The 13,605-nt window shown below is 38.4% G+C and overlaps 1 protein-coding gene across 7 annotated transcripts in view; it reads right to left on the bottom strand.

The window, feature by feature from the left end:
* Window positions 1–236: 236 nt before the first annotated feature.
* The window catches only part of RBBP6 (retinoblastoma binding protein 6), a 31,741-nt gene continuing 18,372 nt past the window's right edge, over window positions 237–13,605 (bottom strand). For 5 of the 7 annotated variants that reach the window (XM_010570495.1, XM_010570497.1, XM_010570496.1 and 2 more), the window contains 11 exons: window positions 12,689–12,828; window positions 11,616–11,788; window positions 10,765–10,868; window positions 9,982–10,337; window positions 8,805–8,901; window positions 8,646–8,724; window positions 8,496–8,553; window positions 6,995–7,360; window positions 6,536–6,637; window positions 3,356–5,104; window positions 237–2,213 (listed from right to left, as the gene is read on the bottom strand). In XM_010570495.1, the coding sequence (XP_010568797.1) occupies window positions 662–2,213; window positions 3,356–5,104; window positions 6,536–6,637; window positions 6,995–7,360; window positions 8,496–8,553; window positions 8,646–8,724; window positions 8,805–8,901; window positions 9,982–10,337; window positions 10,765–10,868; window positions 11,616–11,788; window positions 12,689–12,828 (4,776 nt within the window). In that variant the 3' untranslated portion in view covers window positions 237–661. The remainder of the gene's footprint in view (window positions 2,214–3,355; window positions 5,105–6,535; window positions 6,638–6,994; window positions 7,361–8,495; window positions 8,554–8,645; window positions 8,725–8,804; window positions 8,902–9,981; window positions 10,338–10,764; window positions 10,869–11,615; window positions 11,789–12,688; window positions 12,829–13,605) is intronic. The other 2 variants (XM_010570499.1, XM_010570501.1) reach the window with 1 other exon arrangement.

The following is a 13,605-nucleotide window of genomic DNA, read 5'->3' as shown; positions in this document are numbered from 1 at the left end:
TAAAAACAAGTCCACTTGGCACATGAAAAAAGTGCACCTCTTGGCAGCAGTACCTCCCCACATTGCATCAGTTGAAAAGATTTGAAGTCCTGCCATTCTCTTCAAAACTAAACCCACTGATATGCTATTTTTCATAGATGTTAGCTACCAGCAAGCTTTTACTGGTACCTTTTTTCTGTCACTAGTCTCTTCTCTGCTCATGTTCAGCTATCACTGGAAATCTCATCACGTTGCATAGTTTACTGAAAATTTATTATAACCAAAAAGTGACATAGCAGGGCTGTAATGGATTCTGCAAAGCATTTTGCTGCTGCTATTTTATAACAGGTACCACCTTCTTCTGCCAGGCAATTAAAAAAAAAATTCAAATGTGAAAATTTTCACAGTACAGTAAACTCCACCCAAACTAATTAATGGTGGTTAAAAATAAGATGCCCCAGCAAAACCTTTCATGATACATGGCCACAACTCACAATTCTGTACAAAATGTTCACTTTTATAAAGCTCTGATGTAAAAATCAAATAATCAAGCAGCAATATTTTAAGTGCAGCACAGGGTCTTCCATGTCACTATTTGCAACGCTTGAATTCATTTACATTTTAACAAAATTTAATACAGATGACTTAGGAATTAAGTCATTTTTTTTTAATATCCGTCATTCTATGTAGTGACAGATTTCATGGTTTGCTTATCTTGATCTTTGCTCTCCTTCAATTTTTCCTTCTTGTGTTTGTGTTTTTGGCTCTTCTCCAATTCCGTTTCGCTTCCAATGTGTTTCTTATGCTTCTTGTGCTTCTTGTGCTTCTTATGCTGCTGCTTCTCTTTTTTCTTTTTCTTTTTCTTGCTGTCTTGACTCTTTCCTGAGCTGGCACTGCTGCTGTGGCTTTGAGGCTGACTCTCAGGAGGGCTTTGACTACAGCTAACACTGGGACGGCTTTGACTTCTCCTTGCTTCAGGCTGGTCAACTGCAGCAGGTGCTGCTGTATCCTCTTTCACCTTATCAACAGCCTTTTCTTTCGGTTCTTTAGGATTTTTTCCTGCAGCTTCCTCATCTTTTGCAGATACATTACTCTCACTGTCACTTTCATTGTAGTCTGGTACAAATGCAGCCTCATCAGTCTCTCGAGTTAGATCAGAAGAGAGCCGTGAGGAGCTGCTTACCTGAGGCTTGGGCTTGACAACACTTTTATCGTTTTGTCCTGTCACACTCTCTTTCTCATTTTTTACATCTGGTGATTCTTGTCTCAAAGGTGGTTTATTACCAGCCGACTCTTTCTCTTTATTGCTCTTTACTTCTGGTACATGCTTCTCTTTCTCTTTTCCTGAATTTTTATCTAGAGGTTTGTGTTCCTCCAATGTACGCTTGGAATCGTGAGCGGCTTTGTGATCAGACTGCTTCCGCTCACGCGCAGGACTGTAGCTGCTCCTTTTGGCATCTCCAGTGCCCTTTTTGGACGGCTCTGCTCGTTCATCTCTTGGCTTACTTTTCTGTACTGATGTAGATTCTCTGTTTCGAGAAGGGGAGTCTTTTCTCCTTGCTAATTCACTCTTTTCATCTCTACGCTTGGAACTAGAATGATCTCTGTTGCCATCATGGTCAGATTTTTTGTCTCGGTTAGGAGTAAAGTCTTTAGCAGTGGATCCACGGCCAGTATCATGTTTCTCTGAAGATCTGCTGTCTTTGGAAGATTGAGAAATATTTTTTCCATTTCCTTGTTCAGTTGCACGTTCTGAATGGTCTTTTTCTGGCTGAACACTGCTCTTTCTCTTCTCAGAAGTGTCCTTGTCTGACAAAGAATGATCCCGGTCTTTGGTTTTTCCTTTTTCATTCGACACAGAACTTTTTGAACTTTTTGCATCATGCTGGGAGCTTTCATAACTCACCTCTTTTGTAGTTTTCTGTGTTTTCTCCAAAGGCTCCGTCTCTTTTTCATTGTGTTTTACAGGGTTTGGTGGCTTAACACTCACATTTTTTATAACACTAGCAGGTTTTCCTACATTTGCAGGCACCTGGGTAGATTTAATGTCTTCCTCTTCAGACTCAAAGTCATCTTTATCCCACTTTGACTGAGGGACCTGGATCATAATAATGACATCTTCAGCAGGAGCTGTTATATCATTATTATACTCCTCCATGGTCTTAATGACAGTTCGTTTTGTATCTGGCTTTTCTTCAGTCTTTCTAACAGGGCTTCCTCCAGTAGAACTAGTGCTAAGAGGGGAAAAAAGCATACATTAGTAACGGGTAAGATACATGCATCGCCATCTTTTGTAACATTCTGTAAAATAGCTTTTGTTTTGATTTTAGATCTTCAGCATTTTTTCAAAAGATGTTCAATTAAGGGAACACACAAGAGAAAGGATGAGTCCACTAGCTAAGATTATGAGCAATCAATTAATTTAGTATCTTGCTACTACACATTTAATTAACAAAGACACAAGATTATCAGATTGGGGACCGTCTGATCTGGTAATTCCTTCATGTCCTATTTCTACCAATGGCAGATAAATTAGATATACATTCTTGTCTCAACATGTAAGCAAGCAGTTATGGAGAGGTATATACAACCAAAGTTTTACCCTCATGTCCCAGTGTTGTTCTTTAGAAAAATCCATGTTTTAAAAACTTTTTAGAATATCAAGACACTGTCTTAGTCTCCAGCAATGTCTCAAATATTCTTGAGTTTGCTTAGTCCTGCTTCTTTAGACACTGAAATGTAAGTAATAACAGCTCCACACTAATCACTTCTCCCCTTGCCACATCACACAATGGAATATAGAAGAGAAATCTCCAACGTGGGTGCCAAAAAAGAGTTGACACTGAGCTGGAAGTAGTGTAGCTGTGTCAACATGGCACTGTGCTCAAAGCTAAAATCCGTATAATATATTGGCAACCAAGCTGCTATTTCTGTAAGATATAATTTCATGTCATACTGACAAAAGTAGATCATTACAGTACCTTGCAGTTTTTAAAATGCAAAACATTGCATGGTATAGACATGTCTGTTAACCTTGCCTTTAGCAGCAAGCTGGATTTGAAAGAAGACATAGAGGAGACACCTCAGAGTCAACATGTAATGAATAAGAAGTGTGTGTGGGGGGAAGTCCCAGAAGTAAGGGTCAAACATGTCACCAATCAATTAACCTTATTAGCTTTCTGTGCAGTACAGACTGCTTGTTCTCATTAAAAAAAATTTGATTTTGACCAAAGTACAGTTTAACAGGAAAGATCACAGATTAGTCACTCATTTAGCACAGATTTAGCTGTTCCTTTCCTTAGTCACCATAAAAAATTTTACAGTTTGGGAGGGGGAGAGGAGGAAAGAAAGAATATGAAAAGAAATTATGAGGTACCTGGTGTAATCTACAAGAGTGGTATTAGATCCATCAGCTGCTGTTACTTTTCTTCTCACTTTTCCCTTCGCTTTTTCTTGTTTAACTTTGCTGCTGCTTGGCTCAGGTTTCTCAACAGGTTCTTTTGCAGGTGGCGCATTTTCTCCACTCACAATCTTTTTGCCAGTTTCTCGGTTAAGTTTAATCTTTTTTGCAGGATTGTTAAGAAAAGCAGATTTATCCTTTTCTGGAGTTCGCTCTCCTTTTTCACCATCAGGCTCAGTCTTCCCCTTCGGCGATGTTTTCGATTCAGCAGTTTCTGGTTTAGAGACCTTTATGGAAGTGGCTTCATGTTCTTTATCAACCTTTTCATCTGCTTTTCTTTTTCTTTTTTCAGGTTTTGCATCAGAAGGTTTGCTTTTTTCAGCAGGTTTTTTTGACTTGTCTTCTTTGTTGGAGGGCTTCTCCGACTTTGTTTCTTTTGGATGGTCTTTCTTTGCCTTTTCCTCCTTGGCTGGTCTGGTTTCTGGGTGATCTTTTGTCACTTTGGGGTGAACTTTCCGTGGGGTACCAAGAACCTTCTCATCCTTTTGAGAGGAAGATGTTTTAACACTGTCTGTCTTTGGCAACTCCTCCTTCGCTTTTTTCACAGGAGGTTCCGTTCGTGGAGATTTTTCACGATCGGTGTCCACTTTCTCTTGGGAAGTTTTAGCTGGTTTTATTATGTTGTCTTTCTTAGGAGGAACAGCCACTTCTACTTTCCGCTTTGTCTTGTCAATTTTTGCTTTTGGCTTATCCTTCTCTTTTTTCTCCTTTTCAGACACTGGTTTGAAAGCAATAGAATCTGCTTCCATAGGCTCATCTCTCACAGGGGTGGCATCATCTCTGCTTGGGAGCATGAACAGAGTGTCCGTTTTAACGTCTTCTGCTGTAACTGGCTCTCTTGGTTTTCTTGCACCTTCTAACAACTCAGTATTGGGAAATCCTTCGTTCTCATCCCCTTTTCTTCTCTTTCGGTGTTTTTTATGTTTATTTCCTTTGCCATCTCCCAGTGGATTTTCCACCTCCTTCTCTTTTGATTTTGTAGGATCTTTGATGACATGGCTCTCTCTTCCAGAAGGTTTTTCAGGGTAATTTCCAGCTATATTACGATTTCTATGGCTCTGCCCACCAGGATAATCCTCCCTACGTCCCCGAGCATATGGTGAATTCTCTCGTCTGGTCCCAGGTGGACCAAACCTATCTGGAGAAAAGTTCTCTCTGTTTACTGGAGGTCGAGGTTGAGCACCAACAGCATAGCCCTTGTAAAACTTTTCATACCATTCCCTATAGTTCCTTTCCCATTCTCTGTATCTTTCCTTTTCAAATGGATCTCTAAAGTCAACAGATCTGCCATAGTAAGCTTTCATATCATATGGTGGAACTTCTCTGTATCTGTTAAAATACTCCCTTTCTCCTTCCCCTTGAGGTATAGTCCGTTTAGTGGGAGACTGGCCTCTAAATACTGGAGACCTTGACCGTGAATGGTATCTTCTGTATGGGGGTGATCTTGACCTTGAACGGTGATAACCATGTGACCTTGACCTAGAACGATAGTTACGACTCTTCCCTTTGCCTCTTCTTGGATATGGCGGCGATCGTGAGTAGGAACGAGAATGGGAACGACTAAATGATCGAGAGTAGGAGCGAGAGCGGGAAGAACCTGATCTTGACTTGGAGTAGGTATAGAAACTTCTAGAGTAAGATGAAGCACTATAGGGAGACTTGGACCTTAAAAAAAAAACACAACACAAAAAAAATAAATGAAGTTAATTCAAAACAGTCACTCTCCCCAATTTTTTTCCTCCCAAATTTGGTTTGGTTTTTTTTCCTCTCCATATGCTTATGTCAAAGCTTCTTTCAGCTGCTGACATAATGCTACTGCAAATTGAAGAACTTGATAACACGTAAAAGTTTCTGCTTACAAGACAGAACAGCTGCTGCTTTGTTAGTGTAAAAACATACAGGAAGGGTAAGTCTATTTCCACTCACTTCTATCACATGAACTACCATAGCTATCGATTGATTTAAGGTGGTGTATACTGGCCTCTACTGGTACATGAACACGCACATTTTTCACTACTCGGCAACTACATGCAGTGCAAATCATTTTTGTTGCAGTAAGATGCAAAAAGAGCAAGTCTTAATGGCTACAGCACAGCATCAATCATCAAGAAAACACGATTTAGCCTGAAGACAGTAAAGCTCAATTTTAAAATGCCAGCTTAGTCTATTTAACTTCACTACTTATTTGGCAATTTGTACAGGATGCAAAATACTTGTACTGCAATCTTACATACAGTACTATTTAATCAACACTTCTAGCCAGATGTCCTAGCAAAATTTTGCTTGTACCTCTAGCTCTAACCAAGGCTAGTGACTGCATTTCAAGAAAAATCGTATCTAAAAGCTTCTGAACTCAGACTCTAGTAATATGACTCAATGCCATTACTCTAGGAAAGATACTGACAGCATTACTAATAGAGAGCTATTCAGACTCCTGCCCAAGTGATTTTTCAGGATAGAAAACAGCTACCCTGAGTTTTTTCTTCACAAGTTTTAATTTTTTTTAAAGAACCATTTCACATTATTCTGCATATGTTCTTTAGCATCATTCCTCCTCTCAAAGTCCTTTACCAATTTAAGATTTCCTAAAAAACAAGTCTTATCTTTTAATTCCTAAGAAAAATTTAACAATGCCAACAAAATACTAGCAAAAGCCACCAGTTTGCAGTCCACATTAAAGTCTCTCCGTGTACCCACATGAGATAAACAAAAAAGGAAATGAAGACAATTTCTCTCACATATGTCCTCCGAAGTGCTTTGAGATAATGGTTACAATCAGAATAGGGAGACACAGAAAATCCAGCAACTACACCTATTCAGTTTCTAGCCTCCTCACAGCTGTCAGGAGGCGAAGGATGTCATTACAGAGAAGCTTTAGCAAAAGAGACACCTGTTCCTTAACAACTGCTGCCAAATTATAACTAACAGTCAACTGTAATCTCTGACATATTTGAGCTAGTAACCTACATATGAAACTCCTATCACTGCTAAGCCCTTGAATCATCCAATCCATCTAACGATAGAGAGGTGGAGTGGAACTCCTCCTGATTCTTCTAGACAATCTGCTTCTCCATTACGGACATGTAAAGCAGTTACCTGGAAAACGAACGCCTACGCTCCTTTTGAATCTTTTTATATTCCATCAATTCCTTAGCAAAATCATTTGTAAACTCATCAAGTTTGGACTTTTTCTTTTCCCTGTTAAAATAAGTTTGACCTTTATTACAATTATAGTTTGACCTTTATTACAAAAAGACATCAAGAAACAAAACATGGCCAATATGAGAAAATGTATACTGCATGCAAATGCAAAAGGTGAACATCCTATTTAAGCAAAAACAGTTTAGAATTCCTACAAGTTTTAGGGAAAGCTTTAGAATTACATTTGTCTTGTTTTAGTTTTGCATGTTTACCATCTGCAATGAAAAAGTATATTGGAAGAAACATTATGTCATTTTTGCTTATGTCAGATGCACTTTAGTGTAACTGCAGTCCGATATGCTATCGAAATACAAAAATGAAAAACAACGCAACTTCATTGAGTCAAATACTTACTCCTCTTTAAGTCTCCGTTGTTCTCTGTAAAACTCCTCCCTAGATAAAGGAGGTGCTTGTGTCGTTGGGATGGTATTTGAATGAGCCGTTGGTACTGCTGTTGGTACCCAAGCTGATGACATGTTTGCAGGAGCTGGGGGATATCCTGGAGGGGGGACAGTGTACCCAGCAGATGGAGGCTGACCAGGTGGAAACTGAGGAGGAAACTGTGGTGGTGGTACCCCCGGTGGAAGAGGAAGTGCATGGGGTGGTGGAGGATACAAGGGAGGTGGAGGCACAGGCACAAAGACTGGTGTTGATGCTGGTAGTGTTGGGGCCTGAGTCCTTTGGGTACGTTCACTGTGCGGGCGTCCTCGATTTGAACTTCTAAAGAAACCCAAAAACATGTGTCACCATTTGTTACACTCTGCCCTGATGTTAAAGAGGAAAGCGAATGAAGCGGGAGCATGTTGGCGAGCACTTCTTGTTCTCAACTTAGGCATTTTTCTCCCTGCTTCCTGCTCATTTGAGACTACGCTCATTTCTTGATCCTCATACTTGCCTTCCACATCCTCACCCCCAACAGTTCCCTCAGTCTGCTCTCCTCATACTCAGCTTTGCGACTGTGGGTAGAGGCTGCCTGTGCTCAAGAGACTCACATCTCCCATGTGCCCACTGCTCCTCTGCCACTCCTTGATACACTTAATACTTCACAGTACTGCACAGATATTAACTCATCTCTCAAACTTCTTTTAACTTGTTCCACATACGCTTCCTATGTTGCTGCCTCATGATGATATATTTGGCCTGTTCTTGTCTCTGGAATTGTTATTTTCTTGCTTACTGAATTTGAGATTTTAGGCAATCTGTGGGATGGATCCTGGGTTTTGATTTAAGATTTCTATAAACACAATACTGCACCCTTACAATCTATCTGTAACATATATATACCAAAATGAAGGAGTAACTTGACACTGTGATAATAGATAAAATGGACTCCTCTCTTTCCAAATGAGAGAAAGCAGCTTGGCTGTTTGAGATGACTAAATTGAAGAAATTCAAAATTGTCATAAAATAACAGTGCTTACTTTTCCAATAATTTGCTCAATCGGTATCAACCAAGTTGTTAAAGAAAGAATGTTGGAGGCTGATTTCTATTGGGAAATCAATTTCTACAGCCCTATTCAGCCAGTAATCAAAAGGGTGGCTTTCCATCTGATATTTTAATTATATTTCATTTTTATAGGTAATTATGGTTTCCTCAAAAAGTGTTCATTTTTCAGAGTCCTCTTTTCAATTATGTACTGGAGTTTTATTTTAAATAATCCTACTGCAAGCAGAGACCCCCTTTGTTAAAGCTAATTCAAATTAAGCCATTTAAAAATTAATTACCACTTGTATTCTCCACAACTACCTGTGCATACTTATACAACAGCTGACTTATTTCATTATAAGTTATATGTTATGGCCTAATTTAACTGGTTACAAGTAGTCACATATTGAATTTCTGTAGAATACTTACAGTTCCCAGCCTGGTCTGCCACCTGCTGAGCGAATTGTACTGGCTCTCATCGGATGACCTTTTGGAGTGGGGAGAGGAAAAAGAAAAAAAAAAATTCAGTTTATCTGAAGATCATTCTTTTAGAAGAATTCCAAAGTTACATTTACTTACCAGTTGTGGGTATTGATTGTCCTTGAGGGCCCAGAAGACTTGGTAATGCTGGTTGTCTTAGTACAGGAATCTGACAGCCCTTGTGAATAAATGCAAACAGTTAGCAAATAAGCTCTACTAAAATACAAGAATCACTGCATGTGTTGAAATAAAATTTACCTTCTCTTCCAACAAACTGCTGATTGACAGAGAGGAAGATTTAGAAAGTTCAGCGGCAGTCACCAGAGCTGCAGGAGGTATAACAGTATCAGCATCCCTACAACAAAAAACCAATTTTTTATTATTCAAACATTGTTTTGAAGTGCTACTTGAAATGTAAAGTCCAATGTGAGAAAAGGCTGACTACTGTAAATGGAAAAAAAAAATTAAAAAATAATCTTCACCAGATTCACAAACGTGAAGTTGGCTGATTCCAAAGGAAGCACTGAAGAGAAGTCAATTTGGACTACTGGCATTTAAAGAGGAAGCTCACTGGAAAAATATTTTAAGCTAGCTGCACCTGAAAGGATTAGAGTACGTATAAGCCACACACTGCATTTTTGGAAGATGCAAGGACTGAAATTCTATTAGGAAATGTTTATGTGCTAGTTCAGAGGCTGCCTTAGAGGCTCCTTTGAATTATGATCCTTTGTATTCAACAGTGCAGCTGAGCCTGACACCCTTCTGGACAGAGTGGCTATTTGCATTCAAGGCATAAAGTTGAAAAGATATAAGCCCTAAACACTAGTACAGATTTTTAATGTATTTTCATATGACTTAACTGGTTTGCAAGCTTAGACCTTCATGTTTGTAAACACTTCAAATTTACAGTGTTTCAATGTTTATTATGGATCACTGACTACACTGTGTTTTATTGAGGATGACTGACTTATAATATTGATGACAAATACTGTAGAAAAAAGTAATGTGAAAACACCTGGTCAATTTTACCTATAATTGTGCTTTTACAATTTTCATGAAAATATTTCCTCAGTACTAAACAGAAATTAATGCACTCAGGAAGGTCTGACATAATTAAATGGTTACTTTAGGAATTGCTAGCCACTTAAAATCAAGCAGCTCCTGGGGGGGAAAAAAGTTCCCCTTTTAGGGTAAACCTGTACTGAATGACTGATAAGGGAACCAAACAAGAAATACTTCTGAGAAAATTCTTGCATGAGGCACACTTCCAATTGAAAGTGTCCTCATTCAATGTAAAAACAAAAAACAACTTCCACAATTATCTGGAACTGTCACTAATGATATATAAATTGCTAGCTGAGAAGCTCAAGAAGAAGAATCTAACATAAGCATTTTGGTGTCTCTCATATTCATGTTGATCTACAGATTTACTTACCGAAAAGGTCCATCTGGCTTTTCACCACGGAGAGATAGGGACACTGCTGGAGGGAGGTCGGAGACAACAACAGAAGACGGATTTACTGGCAGCCCAGCTGCCACAGATGACTGACCAGGGGCCAACGATGACAAAGCAGCAGCAGAACGAGAAGCCAGAGAAGCTAATGGAATCATTAGTGGATCCTGCTGTCTGGAAATTGTTGGCCGGAGTAGAGGCTGCAGGTTGCGTGTTATTGTTTGTCTCATGAGTGGTGGTGGAGGTGGTGGTGGTGGTGGCTGCTGCTGCTGTTGCTGCTGAATCTGCTTACGGAGCCTTTTTGTGTAGCCAGTTTCATTTTTGAAGTTGTTCACAGCCTACAGGCAGAAAAACATTTAAAATAAGGTAATATGAAACTTGAGTACACATATGAACAAAAGCCTCCACAGCATAAAATTACTTGTGTATTCCTGCAAATGTTAAATCCTAAAATAAATCAACATACAGATATATGAAAACATCACATTAAACCCTGATAGAGTATCTGCATTTAAAGTACTTCAGTGTTAACACCAAATCTGAAAGTGAGGCAATCATATTAAACAGAAGTGTGACCTGAATTTGCCAGATTGTCTTTAAAGAGTTATAAGCTTCCGTAACAACAGATAATGTTGTTGTAAAGTAAATTTAGCCTTATTCAATCTAGCTTTACTTAAGGAAAGGTAAATTAATATTTTCTTCCCCTTCAGCTTTTTACAAATAGACTTTTCTTACAAACAGTTTATGCAAAAGTAATCATGTTACCTGGCGTAGGAACTTATTGGCAATTAAAGCATCAGGAGAAACATCTGTCTGATGACATGTGGGGCATGTATGTTCCTCAGATTCCAGTAATGCTGTTCTAATACCTGTGAATAATTAGAATCATCAAAATAGTTTTTAGCCAAACTAAGGAAATTTTTGTGTTCTAATAAATTATAAAAATATGTATACGATTAATGGGTGAATATGGCCTTGAACTGAGAGCATGAAGCTATAAACATTCAATAGTGTAAAAAATTTCCAGTATGTCGCAAATAACTATAGTTTTGATATTTTACTACTGCAACATTTGAAGATGTAGAGTAGGCTGTGTCTTGATGTTTCAACTAGTCTTTTTTCCACTACCTAGTACAGTGAGAATTCAACAACCTCAAGATTAATGAATAAAACACATTTTAAAAAACAATTAGCAGGTTTGAGTTCTGAAGGTTTTAATCAAGTCTCCTGTGGAGAAGAATGTGGATTAAACACCTAACTATCCGTTTGTTGCAGACCACCGTTAAGAGTTGGATATGTAATTTTGTATGAGAGAAAGGGCTGTGGACAAACTAAATTCAATCAATATCTAATACTGTAGTTACCTGCACAATTATGCACTTTTCTCATACTCATCCCTCCACATGTAAAGAGGATTTAACTAGATATGTAAGAAGGGAAAAAAGCTTTCTGCCTCCCCCCCACCCCCCCTTTATACAAGAAGAGCCCTTTCCTATTCAGGGTATATTTAAGTATTAAATAGAACTGGTAACAAAGCAATTTCATGATCCCCTATTTCTGCTTTCAGAAGATCATATTTGGTGTTTTGAATTAACTAACATGGGAGTAACACTTACATTCGTCACAATAACTGTTTCCGCAGCAGGGAATAACAACTGCATCAGTCATTATATCTTTACAAATCAGACATAGCAACTCATCTGGAATAGGATCATCTTCTTCTGAGGAGGACGACGGCTCCTCTGGTAAAAAGGGAGGCTTTTCCTTCTTTCCTATAGCATAAGCTTCCCTGGAGGGGGGTGGGCAAAGAAAAGGAAAAAAGTTAAATATGGGTAAAGGGAAACTTTTCCAACCTTTCAATTTTATCAAAGGAAGATAATAGATAGAATCCTTCTCTCTCCACATTAGCCTTCTAAAACACAGGCATTTAGTTTCAACCACTTTTCTAAGCCACAACACTAGAAGAGGGAGGAGGGAACAATTTTCCTTCTGCAGAACTCTCCCATTCATTGGATCAACTAAGAAATTAGCTCAGACTAGAAAAATATTTTTCTGACAGCTAGAAATCAGATGAAGTGAATCCCATCTCTCCTTTGCCAGAGGGTAAATGTAAATTGCAGGCTCGGGATAAAGCTAGTCTCCGAGTAATTACATTTTATAAATGAAAGACGTCTACGTTACAGCTTCTACAAAAAGAGATCCATGACAGAAAAACAGAAGTGCTACCAAGTGCATTTTAAAACAGCCACTGTTCTCAGCACACAGTAGTATTTTCTAGTTTACAGCACCAGGAAAATGTCAGTCTGTTTCACACATGCAATTTGATAAAAGTCAGAGGGGGCGGAAATCTCAGTCCAACAGCTACTTGTTAAATTTTGCAAGAAGCCTTTGAAACATAAAGCAGAGGCAAAATAAGCTTTCAAAGAGAATGATTCAAACTATAAACACTACTGAAATGTTTTGCAGACAGAGATTCTTAGTATACCACAAGTTTAACCAACTTCCAGGAGTATGAACAATAGGACCACCCTATTTTAATATTAGAAAGCATCACAGATTTCAAGGTTGAGATACAATAATTCCTCTCCTGTAATTACAGATGCTGGTCAACTTGGTTGCATTGCCACTCAGGCATTTACACGTTTTCTCTTGTTCGCTTTTTGGTCAGTCCGATTAATTCCATACTTACGCATCAATAGTTGGTATCGCGTATTTTCCAGTGTTTGTCAACATAGCACCCTTTGTATTGGGATCTTTCACCTCCATCATGAAACTCCTTGGAATTCCTGTGCTCTTTTTAATTCTGGGAACAGACTCAAAATTTTTGTCCTGTTAAGAAAAGCAATGCAGACATACCTCATCTTAAGACTCACACTTAAAATGAGATTTCAATTATTACTTTAAGCAGCAAAACCTTTAATCCTTTCCTTTTACCTAGTGTAAGGGTTGCTTGACTAACATACTTAATTTTCCTAAATGAATATACCCAGGATGTTCCAAAGGCTTGAGCAGTGTTTTGAACTCAACAGACATTCCTTGGCTTAACTTCAGGCTCCTTAAGGGTGACATATCCCTTAGCTCACCATCCAGTCAGAGAAGAGACACAAACCCATGCCTCCTCCAAAGCGCAATTTAGAGTGACAGCTTAATTCAGTGCTCTGAATCAGTCACTGGAGAAACTTATATTCACCATCTATATATGAAGACTGAATTCATACCTCATGAATATGCATTCAGTGACTAATGTTAAATAGCATTAGTACTCAACCAAAGACTTGTGTAATTTAAACATACAAATATTCAATAGATGGGGTCAACAGAAACATCATTTCATATAAAATACTAAAAATTGTGAGCTGTCATAAAAAAGCTAAACCCAGAAAAATTCCCAATAATATTGAAACATATCCAAAAATACGGGAAAGTTCACAGAGAATAATCTATAGACATGTTTAATGCCTATGACCTAGAAAGAAGAAAATTTTACATTTATAATTCCAGGTTTCCCTTGAATTTGAAGGGCTTTGCAACACTGCCATATAACCGCTGTATTTCACCCCAAGAGAAACAATTCTTAATATGAATATTCATGTATTTGTTCAGTAA

This window comes from Haliaeetus leucocephalus, unplaced genomic scaffold (assembly GCF_000737465.1).
Source record: "Haliaeetus leucocephalus isolate CR32 unplaced genomic scaffold, Haliaeetus_leucocephalus-4.0 Scaffold295, whole genome shotgun sequence".
NCBI lineage: Eukaryota > Metazoa > Chordata > Aves > Accipitriformes > Accipitridae > Haliaeetus > Haliaeetus leucocephalus.
Note: the sequence above shows the minus strand (reverse complement) of the source record. Positions and strands in the feature narration are given on the sequence as shown.